At 38.8% G+C, this 21,379-nt stretch overlaps 1 protein-coding gene across 5 annotated transcripts in view; it reads right to left on the bottom strand.

Moving 5' to 3' along the window:
* Positions 1 to 1,721: 1,721 nt before the first annotated feature.
* Positions 1,722 to 21,379, bottom strand: part of LOC5573529 (forkhead box protein K2) — a 41,746-nt gene continuing 22,088 nt past the window's right edge. For 2 of the 5 annotated variants that reach the window (XM_021843431.1, XM_021843437.1), the window contains exons 2-6: positions 16,484 to 17,684; positions 12,294 to 13,022; positions 11,908 to 12,230; positions 3,013 to 3,112; positions 1,855 to 2,867 (exon numbers count right to left, since the gene is read on the bottom strand). In XM_021843431.1, coding sequence (XP_021699123.1) covers positions 3,087 to 3,112; positions 11,908 to 12,230; positions 12,294 to 13,022; positions 16,484 to 17,556 — 2,151 coding nt within the window. In that variant the 5' untranslated portion in view covers positions 17,557 to 17,684 and the 3' untranslated portion in view covers positions 1,855 to 2,867; positions 3,013 to 3,086. Of the gene's footprint in view, positions 2,868 to 3,012; positions 3,113 to 11,907; positions 12,231 to 12,293; positions 13,023 to 16,483; positions 17,685 to 21,379 lie in introns of all 5 variants that reach the window. The other 3 variants (XM_001660878.2, XM_021843418.1, XM_021843414.1) reach the window with 2 other exon arrangements.

The following is a 21,379-nucleotide window of genomic DNA, read 5'->3' as shown; positions in this document are numbered from 1 at the left end:
TGGTAAATTTGAGCCTTAGAATCCATCCTGCTCGTGCTGTGTACGGCAAGCGAGGTTTTTCTGGAAGTGTTTAAATTATTAAAGTAATGCTCTCGAATATTCTGCTGTGTTCTATTCTAAGATTATGTTATTTAAATATGGCAATTGTAATGTTCTAATTTAAAAACGAATCCGAAGCTTCATACGAACGAATCCGAAGTTCATACCATCAGATGACGAGAGATTAAAGACAAATGCCAAGATATGGGGTTGCAGTACGTGGATGTTCAACCAGAAACTGAATGCACCCCATAAAAGCTTGGTGCCACGAGCAGAAATGTACAGGTATAATGAAGGGAGCAGCTTGACGGACAGACACGAAGTGATCGAAGCAGCACAACGATGAACACCACAACGACGCAGAGGCCACGGAAACAAAAGTTGAAAAAAGTTAGTTGATGCTTTCTTAAGTGCAGCAGATAGAGGAGCTAATTGGTTCCAAAATAAGAAAAGTCAAAGATGTCTTTCAACATCTCAAGAACAACAAGGCAGGACCAGTTTGTTTATGGTGCTGACCTTATCAAGATGGGTTCCAACAGAGTCGCTCATAAATACTAGAAATCCTTTATAAGAGAGATTCGCGGAAGCTGACATTTCTGTCAAAGTGTGAGCCAAACGAACATGCGTTATGTTTGTTTTGAACTTTTTTTGAGGAGTAATGTAATCCGCTTGAAATTATTTCGGTAAAAGTAATTTTGCATGAAGCAAAAATAATGAAATGTTTTACTTTTTTGTAATTATGTCAATGCGATTTTTAGTTTTTGATTTTTTTGGCTGTTTATTAGTTTTGATATGTACCTCAAAGATCTATAACGAAACAAAATACACTTTATAGCAATGAGGAAGTCATGTCCGGGTTACAATATTATTCTCGACGCCGAGCAAAATCAGCACTGCTGGTTTGTTGCCAAATCATTCCATTTTACTTCCGCTCATCTCTCTATAAAGGATCACTAATAAATACCGTTAATAGGGTCCTAAAGGCCTGTCACAATTTTAGTGCCAAAGGCTCAAATTTAGGCCCAAAAAGCGCGTGTTTACTCTATTTTTTTTATGTTTTTCGTGTGTTAAAGTTCAAAAAACTTTTTTTTAGATTTATTTAAGATTTTGTCACACCCCTTGGCTTAAACTCAAAATTTGGGTGTATTTTGTTTTCCGTGTCCCTTCCGAAATGTCAGATAGGAACAACCCCAGTGTTAAAACTAATACCCCTGTGGTGTTTATGCCGACTAAGCGAACGTCAAACATGATCAAAAGTGTACAGGTTCATTTATGGACGAAATTTTTAAATTAAAGTTTAAATATGATATAGCCGTTATTTGAACGGGAAAAATTTCTAAAGTCCTTACAGTATCATGCTCTTTCGTGTTATCAAATAAAAACAAGATTTCATTAAACATTTTAGGACCCTATTGTGCAAAACTGGAAACAGGGACTTCTGAGAGAAAATAATGTAACGCCATCAACTATCAAGGTCACCAATCGCTCAAAATTCAAAATCTTCTCATAATAGCAAGAATGGTGCAAGAATCATATGTGTGAAAATCAGATTTTCATCTGTACTAATCTTGAAATGGCAGTATGGTGAAGTCGTACCCATGCTTTCTGGGACACCTTATATCATTGCAACCTAATGGCTTTGGGATTGTTTTAGATGATACACACAATTTGCACAGCACTGCTTCACGAACCCAACAGAGCTTTAATAACAATCAAAAAATGATCCAATGTATGTGTGAGTGAGTTTGTTTGTTTCTTTATGTGTTGTGTGTATGTGTGTTTATGGGTCTACTGTCTGTGAGTTCTGTTCGTACCTCCTGCAATGTTCTCTCTTCACTATTGTTCCTCTGGCTTACTTAAAACATTTTGTTCGATCGTTAATATGCTTCAATGGTTTGGCTGGTTGTGTCGCACTCTTTTGCTACTTTTCGTTTCTAGAGAAAAGTTGAGAATTTTGGTTCAAGTCATGAACATCAATTAACCATTTATTACGTAGCACATGCCATCAATTCCGCTGAGTACCTGAATTAGACATCGTTTGTCCGCTTGATCATAGCTTCCTGGAGGATACAGGACATTACCAACTAGAATCCTTACGCTTAACGGTTGCTCTCTTGGAAACAACAATCGAGAGGAAATCGGAGCGTAGGGATCGGTATTTGGTCAAACGTCTTAGAGTTCCTGACCCGAAATTAGATCTCAGCAAACGCAACGCGCAGAGAGAGAACCTAGGAGGAAACACCTTAGGCTTATTTAGCTAAAAACGACGACGACGACATCGACATGGTACAACAAGCACTTCTACTAAATAGAATAATTTCTGCATTAGTCAAAACTCTTACAAACTAGGTTGTTTTGTTACAACATTTTTTCTTTCGACTTGTTTGCTTTTGTATTTAATGTTATTCAAGTTGTTTTTTGTGTTGTATTCCCAGTGTTTATGCTTATCAACAATTTATATATTAATACGAACACATTAGCGGTTTTGTTCGTATTTTGATTTTACCTACAATTTTATTATAATGTGTGTTGGTAGTAACACTAAAATATGTGTACATACTCATATGATCAATAAAAGTTGTTTCCCCATTTTTGCCTTACGCGGTATGAATGGAAACGGAAATAGGTGATGGAAAATCTCACTGCGATTGCGATCGTGCCTCTGCCTGTCTACAGGTGGTTTGGATCAGCTGCAGCTGCCGCCGGGGCCGCTGAAGTTGTGGGTGCTGCTACTACGGTTGATGCTACAGGTTGCGGTTGATGCTGTTTGAACAATTGACCAACAGACTCCGGATGAACTCGTTTGGTGGGTTGTTTTGCCAGAAAATCTGAAAAGTTGATGATCACACGATGGTTTGTTTTTACTGTTCAGATCTAGCGACGCTGTTTGAGTGTGATTGATTGATGTCGCGTGCATATTGGTTGATAATAGTGAGGAAAACAAATGCGAAAAATAAGAAGGGGAAAACATACCTTGCGATGAAGACGACGAAAATAAATGCTATTTTAGATCTCTAGAAACGACGAGTACTCAACAAAAAGCAAACTTAAACCATCGAATAGGTGGTATGTTCTATAAGAGGACGAAAAAGAAATTTGAAAGGAAGAATTTAGGAATAGAAACTTAAACGTGGTAGAAAAAAATATTTTTTGGAGTTGATACATGATACATCTGATTCTGCTTTTGCACTGGGGATGCGTACCGTGCAAAAAAAGTTTTTAGCTCAAAATGTCAAAAACCGTGCAAAAAAGTAACACAATTTCTCAACGTTTCATGGAAATTATGGAATTTTTTTGCACGGCCGAGTAAAAAAAAATCCGTTCAAAAACAGAATCGGGTGTATTTGAAATACATTAGTGTCTTCAAAACTCAATGATAGAAGTTGAATAATCGGTTTAACTAATAAAAATAGTTCTATGATGTATCAAAGTTATCTAGCATATGTATATAGTTTAAGATGAAAGTTAATATTTCCTAGAATTGTACCAGGACTTTTTAAAAAATATCTTCAGGAATTCGATAGAGTATCTCTAGTCCACTTCATTTTTACCGAAAATCTAAGTTATCTTGAGGTTGTTCGATCAATGAAGTCGGTAAATAACTCAACGTACTTCCTAAATGGAATACGCCAAGCATTGGGTACATGTCAAACCGTTCATGTACTATCACCCTCTAGTGTGGATCCCGTCTCATTGCTTCATTTCGGTCAATGAGCAAGCGGGCTCTCTTCTTTAACAAGGCGATGTTATCGAGTGTCGTTATGGAACCTTTGCTCTCACACTGTCAGCAGTATCTCAGCCGCATTCAGCTTGGTTTTACTTCTGGCCGGTCAACTACAGTGAAACCTCCATGAGTCAATGTTCCATGAATCGATATCGACTCATGGAATCATACTAAAAACAAAATTTAATAGTTGCTATAATGGTCCCTTCAAACAGCTTTCCATAGCATTTCTGTTCCTTTACTAGACATTTCCATGAGTCGATGGTCCCTTCAGATATCGGCTCATGGAGGTTTGATTGTACCACTAATTTAGTGTGTCTCACATCCTATGTTACTAATAGCATGACGGAACGTACCCAGACGGATGTCATAAACACCTACACTGAGGAAACTGGATTTATGTTATTCATAACACCTTTCGTATGAAACAGTTTTTTACTAGCTGAAAAACATTTCATACGATTCGTATAAGGACTGTTCATTTTATAAAGTGGACACTTTGTTTATGCTATATCTTTTTTATTTATTGATAAAATCGTAATCGGTTTTCTGTGTATCGTTGACCTATTATTCTAAAATGCTATGAAAATATAAAATCTTTGAAAATGCTTTTGGTTGAAGAGCTAAATAGTTTTTCCAAAAACTGTTAAAAAAGCTGTCCGTCAAAGTTTAACATTATTTTTCGCAAAACAAAAATCCTTATTTTTATGAACAAATTGTATGTTTGTATCCTTTACTATTCTACTAAAGGTAAAGCTTTAAAAATATCAACTATATTCCACCATTCTATGACATTAGGTAACTTTAGTGATTTACCCATTTATGGCCAAATTTGCTGATACACCATCCTTTCACTCCCAGCAAAAGAGAAAAGTAAAAAGCGTGTTCAAAACTAGTTTGGATTACTAAAGAAACTATATTAGTATAAACGAAAGCTTAATCGTGAGATTAAACTACAGTCTTAAGTATAAATTTTACTGTTTATGGTAGTTTTACTAAAAAGGCTCATACTTTTAAAATCATGTACGCATATTTATCGATCTACAGCAAATTGGAAACAGTTTTAACAGTTTTCTCCGAATTTTGGTAATCTCAGAATAACATATTATGAAAATAATATGTGGAAAATAAAATCGATTTTATTACAGCAGTGTTGCCAATTTTGATGATTGTCAATGTACTTTGATAGGTCTTCTATGAATAAAACAATTGTGTTTCTGTTGTGCTTTGAATGTGACGTGGGGACTTACTAAGTAACTCTATGAAGGCGTAAGTTATTTTTCATATTAATACTATATTAGGACTTCCGTCAGGACGTACTTTTACACAAAAAATTCTACTCATATCAATTCCCATCAAATTAAAAAAAAAATTCTTTAAAAATATACGGGAAAATTGATTTTATTATATCTGTAAAATTGTTGCTCCAAAAATAACTTGATTTTTTCCATCAGGCTTCTGAATGATGATGCTTTCGAAGAACAAGCCTTTTTTGAAAATATAAAATATAAATTATCGAATTTTCCAGCCAATTTCTTACAATCATTGATTTTGATAACCTCAAAAAATCGACCGATCTAATCGTTGTTCCATATTCGTGTGAAATTTAATTATTTTGGAGCATTTTTATTATCACAACATTGTACAATACTAGTCGAACGATGTGCAAAAAACCGATTGAAATTTCATTGATTGATAAGAAAGATACAGCATGCACAAGGTGTCCACTTTATAAAATGAACAGTCCTTAATTTCCATAAATCGTTTATGAAGAACATACGAATCGAATTCAAGATTCATACGAGACTTTATAACATTTCATACGATGTACTAATGGAATCCAAAGCAAGTCTTGTTTGAAAACGTTCATACGTTTTTCTTATGAACCGAGTCTGGTCTACTTTCAAATCGAATCAAAATGGCGTTAGTACATAAGAAGCTGGCGAATTACAAAGTTTTGGTGAAGGCCTTTGCCGTATTTAGAGGTAATCATCGATAATTTTACGTAGAGTGCGGTGTAAATACGGCGGCCAAAAGAAGACATTTGCAAAGCTTTATCTCATGCAATGGATGATACGGATGCAATGGAAATACGAGGTTATCAAAAAGGGTAGAACAAAACGTGTGTTGAGTTGTTAAATTTTATCATATGTTTCATATTATTAATCGTCAATCGACTATATTCTTCAGAATCTGTTCAACATCTCGAAGAAGCTTTCTGGAGCGGTGCTTGACTGCCAGGGGATTTCAGTTCTGACAACGGCAATATTCGATTGGATGGCAATTTCAACGGGGATACAAACTATTGATTTATAAACAGTGATCAAAATGTATGCTTTTAAGTAGATGATTTTTGCAAAAATATAGCATAGTTTTCAAATGTTGAAGTTCTCATTTCAAATCAGTTTGAAATGTTGCAAACATTTTCCAATAAGTGGTCGTGCTTAGAATGAAAGGGACGCTATAAGTGATATTCTATAAGACAAGGAAAACTACAAGAAACGTCTTGTTACAATTGAAAAATACTGCAAAAGTCATAATAATATAAGAAAAAATATATACATTTTCGTATAAAGGTCATACTCAAATATATTGAGATTCATAAGAGTACAATTTGATGTTCATAACAAATATTCATAGATTTCATACGACACATTTATGGAATCTATACTACTGTACTGCAAAAAGCATACTATACCACAAGTTAATTCGTTCATAACGCCATCGTATGAAATTTATAATATTTTCTTCTGGTAAAATTTCATTATCGTTTCGTATGGAAATCGATATATTTTTTTCCTCAGTATATCTTTCTGCTGCATTCGACTACTGATCCTTTATAAAGAGATAAGCGGAAGTAAAATGGAATGATTTGGCAACAGACCAGCAGTGCTGATTTTGCTCGGCGTCGAGAATAATATTGTAACACGGGCATGACTTCCTCATTGCTGTAAGTGTATTTTGTTTCGTTATAGATCTTTGAGCTACATATCAAAACTAATAAACAGCCGATAAAAATCAAAAACTAAAAATCACATTGACAAAAATTCAAAAAAATAAAACATTTCATTTTTTTGCTTCATGCAAAATTACTTTTACCGAAATAATTTCAAGCGGATTACATTACTCCTCAAGAAAATTTCAAAACAAACATAACGCATGTTCGTTTGGCTCACACTTTGACAGCTCTCGCTGCTCGATTGGCTCACACTTTGACAGAAATGTCAGCTTCCGCGAATCTCTCTTATAAAGGATTTCTACATTCGACAAGCTGGACCATCGCGATCGCAAAACTCGATAGACTTGGTGTCAGCGGCAATCTGTTATGTTGTTTTTGGACGTACCTCACCAGTCCTCAATAATTGGTTTCAATTGGCGATTTCAAATCTAGCAGCTTTTCTACTTCCTCTGGCATTCCACAAGGCAGCCATTTGAGTCCATTGATATTTTTGTTGTGTTTCAACGAAGTTCATCTGCTAATCAAAGGTCCTCGATTATCTTATGCCGATGAACTAAACAAAAATCTACAAGTCCGCTCTACAATTGATTGTCACTTTTTGCAACAACAGATTAACCCTTTAGTTAACTGGTGCTCTATAAATAGAGTGATAGTTACTAACTGGGTGTTGCGAACTGGACCCCCTTTTATTTTCAAGTAAATCAAGTAAGGGGCCCAGATAGCCGTAGCGGTAAACGCGCAGCTATTCAGCATGACCATGCTGAGGGTCGTGGGTTCGAATCCCGCTGGTCGAGGATCTTTTCGTAATGGAAATTTTCTCGATTCCCAGGGCATAGAGTATGTTCGTACCTGCCACACGATATGCACATGCAAAAATGGTCAATCGGCAAAGGAAGCTCTCAGTTAATAACTGTGGAAGTGCTCATAAGAACACTAATCTGAGAAGCAGGCTTTGTCCCAGTTGGGACGTAACGCCAGAAAGAAAGAGAGAAAATCTTGAAATATGCTTGTTGTGGCGAATTGTGTTTGTCGTATCAGGTCCTCAAACGTCATTCCAAGTTCTCTGCTCTCTAATGTCGTTTTCGTTTTTAGGAACTGGGTCGGTGATCAACACATAAACAAACCAACGTCAAGCAAATTGTGGTTCGGTCGAACCTGAACCGGGTTGGGGTTGAAACTGTGATTCAGAACGGGTTGCGCCAGTTCCAACCTAGGTTCAAAAACGAATTCGACATAAGTTTTGCTCTCCGATCTCTCTCTGGAGAGCTTGAATATGTTCAAACACCCATGACTTTCTCAAAGTTTGTTTACATTTGGACTCGATCAGCTCCTAGTTCGTGTGAAAGTTCGGAAAGTTCATTCTACATGTCTAGCTATCTGTCCCTCCCATAACTTGTGGATTACGATGCGGTGCTCGGTTCAAGGTTGCCGGAGGAAAAGCAAGAAGGATCGTGTAAGTTTATACCGGTTCCCGAATGCCTTTGTTCTCCGCTCATAGTGGCTCAAATATTGTGCTAATGATGACTTGCACTTGACGGTAAACTCACGAATCTTTTGGGTAAGTATTTCAATAAAACATCAATTATTGTCGCACCGCCACTAAACCGGATCGCGCCAGTGAGACTCGCGACGCACCTCAACTCGCGCGATTTTGAAATAAGTTTTTTAGTGTGGCGCTGCATTCTTACGATGTTTATGAACACAGAGCACTATTCACATATTAGCTGCGACGCACGGGGCCCGAGAAAACAATAATTATAAATAAATGTTGGTCTTGATTTCTACCGGATACATAATATTATCTATTCACATATCATATTACCATTATGTTCTAGGATCACTTTGGCCGTAGCTTATCGGAAAAATCATGCTGGTAAGCTAATGAGATGCAAAAATTCAATTCCTGCCATCAAACCGCATGGTATCGGCACAAACGAATCTGATGAATTAGATTCGAAACTACCGATGATTTCAGCTTCTCGATCACTTCCACTGTACTTGTCGCCCGCTCTGTTTGACCACACCCAGGTACGTGGATTTGATAGAAGAAGATCCCAATCCAGAAGATTATTTTGGCGACCAGGAAGACTCGTAGCCAATTCCATAATATTTCAAAGCCAATAAATTTAAAAAACTGCCATAATTTGAAAAAAAAAACAACGGATTAAGAGAAAAACTGATTCTGAAAGACTATCGAAAACTCGCAAATTCGACAGTTAAATTATAATGAGAAATCTATACAACGATCAATGTAAGAAAAATCTTTTAATCAACTAAATCTATATAAATAAAAATGGAGTGATGTTTGTATGTCACGAAATGGCTTGAGAACGGCTCAACGGATTATCGCAAGGTTTTCACTATTGCACTCCACAAGAAATGCGACGTGTTCGTGTGAGGAAAAGTTCGGGAAAATCTCCGGAATAATCGAGAGAATGAGAGAATACTATAGGGTCATTTTGTATGGGGGATTTCTTGACGTTTTCCAACAGTCTACTTGATGGCAAGACGAAGTTTGCCGGAACCACTAGTTTGTAATAAAATAAAAAAAAAATAAAACTTTCCAATTTTTAATTTTGATAGATTACAATACTCCGTAGCTCTCCTTAGTAATTCATCAGAAAGAAACATAACCTCAATTTCCAATGTTTGGCTCCGGCAATCAGGCTCCCGTTTGACAAGCATATTGAGTCTGTCCGCAGCACCCAGGTTACTAACCCAGCCAAATGTTCAGTTATAACGTTCTCACTAAAGAAGCAGCCGACCCTATTCGCATACAGTCCACATGGCACGATTATCGAACGCGTAAATCACATGAAAGATATGGGTGTCATCATGGACTCACAATTGTCTTTCAGGAGGGTGTACCCCGTTTGGCATAATGCTATTTAGTATAATGCCGTTTGGCATAATTGTGAGTTTTTCATATTGAATTTGATTAAATTCCTTCCATTAAGCAAAGGGGTGTTGATAAACTGCTCGCGATCGTAGATTCCGTTGTCAGTTGTTGATAGGACATACTTCTAATCTTCATTTTTCAAGCAAGCCAATATCCAACACATTTCTTTTGAAAGTGCAACATACATGATTTCCGGGACCATTGATATTATAGATCATTTTCAATAAAAATGTTTCCAACGCCTAAGTTATGCCATGTTATTTAAAAAAAAGGAACATGATATTTTATTACGTATCTTATGGTCCCGGATATTACTGTAGCACTTGTAGTATTTTCCTTTTCAAATTAAGTCATATGACCATTATGCCAAACGACTGTATGCCAAACGGCATTATGCCAAATAGCATTATGTCAAACGGGGTAGACCCCTTTCAGGCAGCATGTATCGTATACCGTAGACAAGCTTTTCAGAACCCTTGGATTTATTTTCAGGATCGCCAAAAGTTTCACGGACATCTACTGCCTAAAATCGCTTTATTGCTCCCTCGTTTGTTCTACTCTGGAATATTGCTCTGCAGTCTGAGCGAATCCAGTAGGTTCAACGCCAGTCTCTACGTTTTGCGCTTCGAAAACTACCATGGACGAATCCGTTATCCGCCTAGCTAGTTACGAGAACAGAAGAGACGCGATCAGAGCTTTGACGATCGCCGATACGCTCCATGGACGAATAGACTGCGCGTCTATCTTGGAACATGTCGGAAATGTCGACTGCTTCGCAATAGCTCGTTTCTAAGGCTTCCTCTCCGACGAACGAACTATAGTTATAATGGTGGGATTCACGGGTTACTAAAGCTTTTCAACCGAGTCGCATCAATTTTAGACTTTCATCTCACTCGTGAGTTCTTACGTCGAAGATTTTCATCTTTTTTAAGGCTGGACGAAACAACTGACATCGACATAGAATGTGCTTTAAATTGTTTTAGCCCTTGACTTCTATATGTGTTATTTGTAGATTGAATCTTTTTTGTTTCGATTTGTATGTTTAGCTTTGTTTTTAACTACACCCGATTCTGTTTTTGCAGTACCGTGTAAAAAACGTTTTCAGTTCAAAATTTCAAAAACCGTGCAAAAAAAGTAACACCATTTCTCGACGTTTCATGCAAAAAAAAAAAGTATTTGGCGAAAAAAAATGTATGGAAACTTTTTTTGCACGGCCGTGTAAGAAAAATCCGTGCAAAAACAGAATCAGTGTACCAACATCATTGGGGCTTCACTTCGCCTGTTGATGTAAACAGAGAAATATAAAAAAATAAATTTCTGTTTCAAGTTCTACAGGAGTTTTACTTGTAGCGAAGCTTGGAGCAAACTTTTTAAAAAAAATCCATGGTAATATCTGTTAGGGTCGATGTACCAATAGCCGCATAGCTAAGAACAAATATTCGTATAAAATCGAAAAATAAAGCCTGCGGAATTATTTTTAGATCATCTGAAAGCTTTTTATCTTGGCTTTGTGGAAAAATTATGAAACATAAGAAAACTTATGTTTTTGTATTTATTATCGCTTGTGCCACTATAGGAACACATGTGCCTATAGTAGCACTATTCCTAATTTCTGTTCCTATAGTAGCACTAGCCTCACGGAATAGGCAAAACACAAATCAAAACCGTATTTTTACAAAACTTTTATATTTTTTCTTTGAAGTGTGGATCAAAAGCGTTCGATTGATGTAAATAAGTTCCTAATTTATCGACTATTTTGTTCAATAACAAAATAGTTTCTCTTAGTAGTGCTACTATAGGAACAATAGGTTAACTATAGGTGCAAGGGAGCTAAAATTTTAAGCAAAACTATTTATTTCGATAATTTTTTGAACAAATTCGAGCTGTGTGTCAATGGTACATAGATAAATAGCTACTGATCTTCATGCCAAAAATTATTTTGCTACGATTACCAGCGAAACGGCCGTAAAAAGCCACTAGTGCGACTGTAGGGGACCGTCCACTAAGGGAACACCGACCCTACATATTATTAGCAATGCAATTGTACATCGTTATACATTTGCGTTATTGATGATGCTATACAATTTCATAAAGTTCACGTAATTTGTCTTAACCATTAACTGTTTTTGATCGCAGCGTGAATAAACATTAATAAACGATGAACATTGTGAAAAACTGAACTATAGAAGTTTTATTTTCAGCCTAATGTTTTGTATAGTGTATAATCTGTTCAGAAGATAACTTAACATCTAAAAATATCCCTCATTTAATCCCACTTGGACTTACCTTCCTGCCCGGGATGGCCTGCCACACTGGTGCCGGTGCTGCTGTGAACATACGCGTTGGCCGCCACCTGTCCCGGCGAACCAGGCGCCGACTGGAGCAGCATGTCGTGCAACGGTGAGCCTTCTCTGCTTTCCGGATCCATCGGAGTGGGCGAAACGGGGGCCGATTTCGGCATGCCGTACGGCGTCCGGAAGCACTGGCTTCCCCGCTGGCGTCTCTTTCGGTAGCTTTGGTCTATCAGCTTCAGCTCGCTGTTGGGATCGATACGCCAGAAACTTCCCTTGCCCGGTTCGTCCTGCAAGCGGGGCACCTTAATGAAGTAGCTGAAACGGAAATACGTTTGGACGTTGATCAGAAGTAAAAAAAATTAAGAACTAGCGTTTTACCGGTTCAAGCTTAGATTGTGCCGGATGGAGTTCTGCCAGCCCTTGTTTGCTCCGTTCCGATAGTACGGATAGTTCTTCGAGATGAACGAGTAGATTCCGGACAGCGTTAGCTGTTTCTCCGGGGAGGCGGAAATCGATTGCACAATCAGTTGGGCGTAGCTGTACGGCGGTTTTTCGTTCTCCAGCGACTGCGACGTTGCCGGGGGTTGGAAATCGTTAAAGCTGTGGCTGCCGACGCCGCCTCCGCTGCTGCTCGAAGCCAAGTGGCCGCCGGTTGGTCCACCGAGGTCGTGACTGAGTATTCCGCCCACTGGACCAATATGGCCAGACGTGTAGACGGAAAAGTCGTGATATCCTTGGCGGGGACTCGTGGGACAACTGTTGGCAGCACTGATGGTACCGGTCGGCGAAGGGTACGGACTCTTGCCATTGTCCCGGATACGGCCGCTCAAATCCATGTGTTCCATCGAAGACGAGCTGGGCGGTTCGGGAGGTATGGAGATCTTAAGCGGGGCGTACATGCTGGTGCTGCTTGTTGTGGAAATAGAGGCGGGATGCATATCGCTGTTGTTCGAGGGACCATTGCCGGTGAGTTGCATCGTACTGCTGCTGGCAGCGTACGGTCCGCAGCTGGTGTCCAGCAGGTCACGAGGTCCATCGGAGTTGTTTTTGTGGTACAAGTTCTCGAACTGGATCTTTATATTTGTACTTGGAAAACGTATGTTGCAACTGGAATTACAATGAACACGTTAGATCAGAGGTTCCCAAGCGATGATCCGCAGACCCCTGATGCGCCATGACGACTTCTCAGGGGATCCACGGAACCATTGCAAAAAAAACATCATTTTTACTATATTGAAGTCAGTGCAACTCTCATATTTTTATGAATAATAATGAAGAAATCTTGATAAGATGCTTGGCCTATTTTTGTCAGTCATTAGTAGATTCTATGCTTTTAAAGATTTGTCCCAAGATTCTTGCCAGATTACCGGTGAGATCTTTGAAAAAATCTGAGAATTTCCTAGGCGGACTCATGTTGGTTTTCAATCCATTATTCTTCCTGAATTATTTGATTTTGCTTAAACTATTGGCGAATTCTTCTTAATGTATGAAACGCTTGCTTCCAGAAGATTGCTCTTGCTCCCAGATGCCGTAAATGCTTCCTCACAGAAACTGGAAAAACTTACTTTCAGAAACAGAAAATGCTTAATGAATGGTAGTCATTGAAATTTGTCAGCATCCTTGCTGATTGTTCATCTCACATTTTCGCCAATTTGGCCAACCGCGAACTAGGTGGCAGTAGTGATCAAATCTCAAACTCAAACAAAAGTGATGCGAGCGCCACGAGTGGCCCGTCGGCCAACTACCATATATTAGAATTGGGCGCTATTCTGCTGTGCGATGAAAATAATTATTGATTGTAATTATTACATTTCCGTAAACTCTCCTCTGGGATTTCGATTTTTTTTGAGAAATATTCTTCGCTAAGCTTGTGGACGCTTGTAGATTTTCAAAGGGGGTTCCTATTCCACTGAGTTAGATGACCACATCTCGCTCAATTTATGATCTCGCCCTAAAAGCCATTGGTAACCAAGTGTGTAGCTTATGATTAATGAGCAAACGAATAGATTTACATGTTATTTAACAATATTTCGATGAAGAAAAGATCCTTTTCTATCTCTTAGTGGCGACAGTTTTTATCTTGGTCCTTTAATTTGCATAAAAACGATGAGCTGCTCACTCGATTACCAATAGGGCGAGATCATAAGTTATGCGACAAATATTTGAACGTTGAATGTTTAGTGTTGATTGCTACATCATTTGCATAATGACCCTATGTTCTACGGGATGTACAAAGGACAGTTATGCGCATGAAACACAGTCAATGCGTTATCATCATTCATTTTCCATTAAAACGTTTTCCAGAATTCAACCGAAATTATTAAAACACTTTTCGTAATGGATAATATTAGAAATCCTTTATAAGAGAGATTCGCGGAAGCTGACATTTCTGTCAAAGTGTGAGCCAATCGAGTAGCGAGAGCTGTCAAAGTGTGAGCCAAACGAACATGCGTTATGTTTGTTTTGAACTTTTCTTGAGGAGTAATGTTATCCGCTTGAAATTATATTGGTAAAAGTAATTTTGCATGAAGCAAAAATATGATTTTTTTTTTTATTTTTGTCAATGCGATTTTTAGTTGTTGATTTTAGGGCTGTTTATTAGTTTGAATATGTAGCTCAAAGATCTATAACGAAACAAAATATTTTTTGTAGAAATGAGGAAGTCATGTCCGTGTTACAATATTGTTCTCGACGCTGAGCAAAATCAGCACTGCTGGTCTGTTGCCAAATCTTTCCATTTTACTTCCGCTTATCTCTCTATAAAGGATCACTAGATAATATACGTTACGAGAAGTGTCAAAGCATTTATGAACATCACAGCAGAAGAAGTCATAGCATTTGTAGGAAAAATACAACATAACGATTTTCGGTATCTTGAAGGATAAACATGAATGGTTGAACATTTGAATAGGCCTATTCACATGACGTCTCAAATCAGCTGATCGGGAAGCACTTTGACAGTTCTTCTATGAAAATGACAGGCCCGTGTTAGCACCGGTCCTCCACCGATGTAAACAAATGCATAGACGGATCTGTCACATGAAAAGGCCTATGGCGTAGAGGCAGAACACCATGATGACAAGATGCATAGCTATAATAAATAGTACGGCACCCGAGGTCGATGGGCCGACTCTCGTGTTAGTTAGGTTGAGGATGCTATCAGGCAAAAATGTGTGTGATATGTTGGCAGAACCTCGCAGTAAGCTAGAGCTGTCAAATTGAAGATGTGCGTTTGGATAAAGCCAACGTTTCTCACCACTCTCTCAGCCACGGATTATTCAACCAACATCGAACGCTGCTCATAATTGTTGTGAGCGTACGAGGTCGCTCCATCTATCAGATCAAGATGAGCAAATTAAAGCCTGGGCGTATCATATATTTTGTATTCGATATCAATCGTCTGTTTCTTTCAAGAAAAAAAAAAGAGCAGTTGACAATTATTCAAGGAGTACAAAAGCTTGGGGAATGGCATTCTTTTGGAACTATAACTAATTGACGTTCAGTTAGATAAGAATAGAACCATCTATAAAGGCATCCTAAATTCAATGCTATCGAACTTGGCGAATGCAATTGTGGGCTTTATAGTCGCACAGTTAGTGACCGGGTATTTAGGCACATTGTGCTAAGAGAGTTGTATGTATTAACTCTCTCTATCCCATGGTAGATCCAACCGTTTCTAATTTTTGACCGCGCCGACAATAATGATAATATTTTCAAGGATAATTTGAAGTGAAAATCTTTCAGCGAAACCCTTGGATAAATTTGTAAAGCAATAATCGGAGGAACTATTACGTGTTAATTTTACTCAAAAAATAGAATTCGTGGAAGAAGTTTTGTATGAAATCATGGAAGATCGTCTGGAGGAGGAACCCCTAAAGGGGGAAAAATTTTTGGAAGAGTTTCTGGGAGATTCCTCAGAATAATCTTTGAACGTATTCCGTCGGTAAACCGGCATTTTTTTTAAAAAATCCTTGTGAAATTATTTTAGTATTCGTGTTAAAATTTTGAAAGAAATTTAAAAAAAAAACGCTGGTATACAGCTTTGTTGATTTTCTTATAAGGAATCTTTGGAAGATTTTCTGGATATAGAACTAGGGAAATCGGTGAAAGAGCTATCGCATGAATCTCTTTAAAAAAACTATGGAGGGACTCTCGGAGAAATATTTGAAGGAATTACTGAAAAAATGAACGTTGGGCTGCTAAAGGACTCTCTGGCAAACAATTTGGAGAATTTCGTTTAAGCATTCTTTGATCGATGGAAATTTTGATGCATTTCGTTTAAGCAGGATGAATTACTAGACGAATCCCTGGAGAATTGCTGGAGGAATCAAAGGAAGGATTCTTCAAGGAACCCCTGAATGTATTTCTGGAGATAGCTCTGGATGAACCATTGGAAAAGTGGCTGAGGAATAAGAAACTTAAAAAAAATCTAAATTCTTTTCGGGAAATGATATTCCAGGGAATAGAATCAAGGAAAATTACTTTTTAAGGAACAGTTTTCTGAGAAATAGTAGTGATAGCTCTCTCTCGCTTAGATTTGTTAAGTGCAAATTTTTTAGAATACTTACACTCTGGGCAGCAAATACGGCTCGGCACCTTTCCGGTGGAAAATGTTATCAATGAAGACACCATTTTTACTCAAACACGATAAGTAGAACTCCCCATCCGTGTGATCATGGTGCAACAGCAGGTGCTTCCGCGACACGAAACTGTTCCGGCCGACGTGGAAATCCACCTGCGCCCGGGACGAGTTCCGCCCGATTTCGATCAGGTCCTCCGAGATGAGCAGGATGTTGTCCTTGCTGATCAACCGAGCGATAAAATTGCTCTGGTTGATGTTGGCCAACGAGATCGGTTGCGGGGGCTGAGATGCGGGTGTGATGCGAGAACTGAGCGAATCGGTTGTACCCGAAACGGTCGGAGATTGGGAGGGAGAAAGCGACCTGGACGGCGGGCTGGGCGACCGTCTCTGGTAGGACAGCTGATGATCACCATCGTGGTGCTGCTGATGCTGGATGAGTTGCTTCCGGAGCTGGTTCTGCTGCTGTTGCTGATAGAGCGCTTCGATAATACTTTGCTCCTGCTCCTCGATAGATTCTCCGCCAGGTCCCTGATGGATAACGAGCTTTCTCCGAGGATCTTCATGATCCTCGTCTTCGCTTGGATAACCAGATCCATTTTCATGTTGTACATTGTCCATTCGCATCCGTTTTCCCTTGGCTATTTGCTGCTGTTCTTGGTGTAACCGATTTTGATGAGCTTGCTGACAGAGAGCCTCTATCACGCTCTGTTCCTGTTGCTCAATGGTCGGTTGCGTTTCCACCACCTGCTGATGTTCAATGACCACATTTACCGGATGGTTCGGATCACTGACCGGGTCGTACTCGATGATTTGCTGCGGGTGGTGATGGTGAGTGCTGTAGTCCAAACCGGTACTGGAAGCCGAAAGGTCGGCGGGAACGGTTTCGACCATTTTTATCGCACCCTTCGGAGGTCCATGCGGCTGTCCATGTGACGCCGGCTGGTGGTGATAGTACACCTGGAATTGGGGCTGCTGAGGCGGCGATGAGGACGACGACTGGATCGTCTCATGTTTCAACACGTGCTGCGGGATGTGGTGGAAATTGTTGTTGTCGGTCATTGTAGTAGTAGTCGCTAGGGGCTGTTGCTACTGAGGCCGAGCATTAGCGAAACGATTACCCGCGCTGTACCACACAGAACAGATCGATGACTCGGGGTGCAATCCGGAACAGAGTTCTGGATTAAAGTCTGCAAAAGAGAATAGAATAGAACAAATTAGTAAGCCTTTTTACAGAAACTTACTGTAAAAGTATTACGACGATTGTTGACCTTCATGGGAGATTAGGGCCTAGATTGTGAAGTAAAATGTGGCGATCGGAATACTCGATGTTTCTGAACTCGACGACGGATTGCAGAGGAGTTTCGAATAAGGAATTTGATGAGTTTGTTCTGATCAGCAGCGCATGGTCACAATGCGTAAATATTTAATATTGGTCGGCCAGAACGTCTACCAAACGTATCCTATGGCACTACCCTTTCCATCAACATTCCACAACATCCCGTAACACATATGAGAGATCGTAGAGTTCTCTGCATCTTTCTTAAGTAGGTGTTCAATCATCCATTTCCATTCCCCAGCTTTCGCAAGGACGTGGCCAGGACAGCTCTCGGCTGTTGGAGGATGCATCAGTCTTGTCTAAGAGTTAGAGGTTAGTCCTAAATTTCTGACTTTGGTAACGGACGGGAAGGAGGCATACAATGGTCTAGGAATGTACCATCTACCAATTTGTGCGAAATGCTTAATGCTAATGCTTAAGTCATTTTCTAAAAATATTATCCTGGCCGTACATTGCGTACAGAGTTTTCTATGCTTATGTCATGGAGTTTCTCAAAATTCATGGGTACCGTAATCCGGGGTAACATTGATCATTTTTTTTGAATATTTCTTAAATATTTGGTTCAAAAATGCAATAGTTGTAAATTTTATATTTTTAAAACAAGATTTGCCACCTATAGCTCGTGACTATACACTTTATTTTGTTTTTTGAAAGGTTTAAGCATGTTTAAAAAAATGTTTTAAGTGATTTTTTTATTTAGCTGATATGGGGTAACATTGATCACCTATGTAAACAACGCTCGGTAATATTGAAAATGTCGTTACCCACTAAAATCATGGCCCCTGAAGCCGAATATGAAGGCCAAATGCTTACAAGTCATTTACTTTTTGAGTTATTTTAAAATTAAAAATATCTCGAACCACGGAATACGCCTAAAGGTAGGCAATTTCCTAAGGGAAAGTTACATTCTTAACAGTAATTCGGTAATGTTGCCTAATTGAACATACTTATGCAAGTTTTGACAACGGAATCGTTTTCGGCGATGCCGTTTTTAGTAAGAACCGCATTTTCCTTGCTCATATCATTTAGAAAACTTATGTGAGACATGAATGTTTGGTAGTGTCATACTTAACTATTGAAATCATTGTTTCGGAAAGTTGCCAAATTTACGCATTAGGTGAACGCAATTTTCTCAAAAATCTTCACTTTTATCAGCTGATGAATATAAGAAAGAGAAGCACCATTCATGATTTGGAAATGTTCCATCAATAAATGATAATGGGAACTTTTTATGAGATGGGTCATTCCGATCAATGTTACCCCGCTGATCAATGATACCTCGGATTACGGTACCGTAATCCGGGGTAACAATGATCTTTTTCATTATATTTCTTAAAAACATATTTGAAAATGCATGTGTTGCAAGTTTTATATTTTTAAAACAAGTACTGACACCCAATGCTCGGTTCTAGATACAGAAAACAAACTTAATGTTTATAGCATGTGTGGGAAGATTTGTCACGGAGCGGACGGATTTCGGTTCTACGGAACGGATAACGAATAAAATATACGCGACGTTTACTTTACAAACTACTTGTCTTTTATTCAAACAGAATTCGATGCGATACTCGCTTCTCACTTACTCCTCCTTCTCTCTAGGTAAGCTGCGGTTGTCGTTGGGTGGCAGTGTTGCCACACATGTTTAAAAAAATATTTTAAGTGATTTTTTGATTTAGCTGATATGGGGTAACATTGGTCCCCCAGAAAACAACTTTCGGTAATATTGAAAATATCTTTACTTACTAAAATCATAATCCCTGAAGCCGAATATGAGGACCAAACTCTTACAACTCATTTACTTTTTGAATTATTTCAAAATTGAAAACAGCTTGAACTGTGAATTTAGGGCCCAGATAGCCGTAGCGGTAAACGCGCAGCTATTCAGCATGACCATGCTGAGGGTCGTGGGTTCGAATCCCGCTGGTCGAGGATCTTTTCGTAAAGGAAATTTTCTCGATTCCCAGGGCATAGAGTATCTTCGTACCTGCCATACGATATACACATGCAAAAATGGTCAATCGGCAAAGAAAGCTCTCAGTTAATAACTGTGGAAGTGCTCATAAGAACACTTATCTGAGAAGCAGGCTTTGTCCCAGTGGGGACGTAACGCCAGAAAGAAGAAGTTGAATTGTGAAACACGCCTAGGCAATTTCCTAAGGAATTTCTACTATAAGGGTGGGTTTCTCAGAGGCTGCACTTCTTGACAGCTTGATCAAAATTCCTTCTTCCATTTATCAGCGCCTACTTGGTTGATTCCAATCTACCACATCTCCCTTTGTTAAAAATCAAAATTGCTCTAACATTGATCAATTCCATTTTTTTCCTGATTCACCTTATCTGTGCTTCTATGATATCAGTGTTGCTGAAATTATTCAGTTTTTTAGGGCCTGTAAGAATACTCAAAACAATTAACGTTGGCTGTTTAGAATAATAATGACAATAATAATTATGCCTAGTTGGAATAATCCCGGACAGAGACATCCCATAATTTTATAGTTTTGCACGGAATATGATTTCAACTGTAGTTACTCATCAAATCTCAATTTCTTCCGGTACTTGTGTTTTGGAAGCTCTGTGAATCTTCGACATATGTAGCTGACTTATAATGATACGATGTTGCTCCATTGAATATCATCTCATCCTTTGTTATCCTCATGTTACTTGATAATTTTATCCTTGACCGTAATTTAAAATTAATATCGTAATGTAAATTACGATCCTGTAAATCAATAATTAAATAAACATTAAAAGTGCCTTCTTTGGACCGATGCGTTTGTTTGTTTTTAACCTTAAGGACCATGTTTTCTTTTGCCTTCTCCGAGTCAACACGTTGCCAGCGTGTTGCTCGTTAAGGTCTTTGACTCTTACTTGCCTTCTCCGGACCAACGCATTTTCACGTTGTCCGTTAAGGTCTTTGATTCATTTTTGCCTTCTTCGAGCCAACGGTGACACGTTGCTCGTCAGGACTTTCTATAATACGTGCCTTTTCCGGACTAACCACGTTATCCATTAAGGTCTTTGACTCATTCTTGCCTTCTTCGAGCCAACGCGTTGCTCGTCAGGGCTTAGTAATAACGGATAATTCGTTACCTGGGGATTTCTCCCATCTCTCCAGAGAACTCAAAATGGAATGCTGCTTTTGTCGCCATCCTTCAGTTCATGTGACCCAGCGAAACGTTTTTTAAACATTACTGTTATATCATATGCTGGAACTTTAGCTGAACTAAATTTCATTTATGGCTTTTCCAATTTCCCAGAAAAGCGTAATGATTTTCTTCTGCGACTCATCTCGGTAATTTGACATCAGGTGGCATTGATAGACCAGAAATATCTTGATACAACTGGGAAGTCTAGAACAGGCGCTGGAAAGACTTAACTAGACCATTGTACATACTCCAAGTATACTTATCTTTGTATAAAAAACGACTATGATCTATCAGCTACCGACCTAGGTATCATTCCGAATGTGCGCATTCATCCAACGGCCACACCAAATGTGTCCGTTGATCTCGGAGTGACTATTGGTCCCGGAGTTCGCATCCGCGA

This window comes from Aedes aegypti, chromosome 1, assembly GCF_002204515.2.
Source record: "Aedes aegypti strain LVP_AGWG chromosome 1, AaegL5.0 Primary Assembly, whole genome shotgun sequence".
Lineage (NCBI taxonomy): Eukaryota > Metazoa > Arthropoda > Insecta > Diptera > Culicidae > Aedes > Aedes aegypti.
Note: the sequence above shows the minus strand (reverse complement) of the source record. Positions and strands in the feature narration are given on the sequence as shown.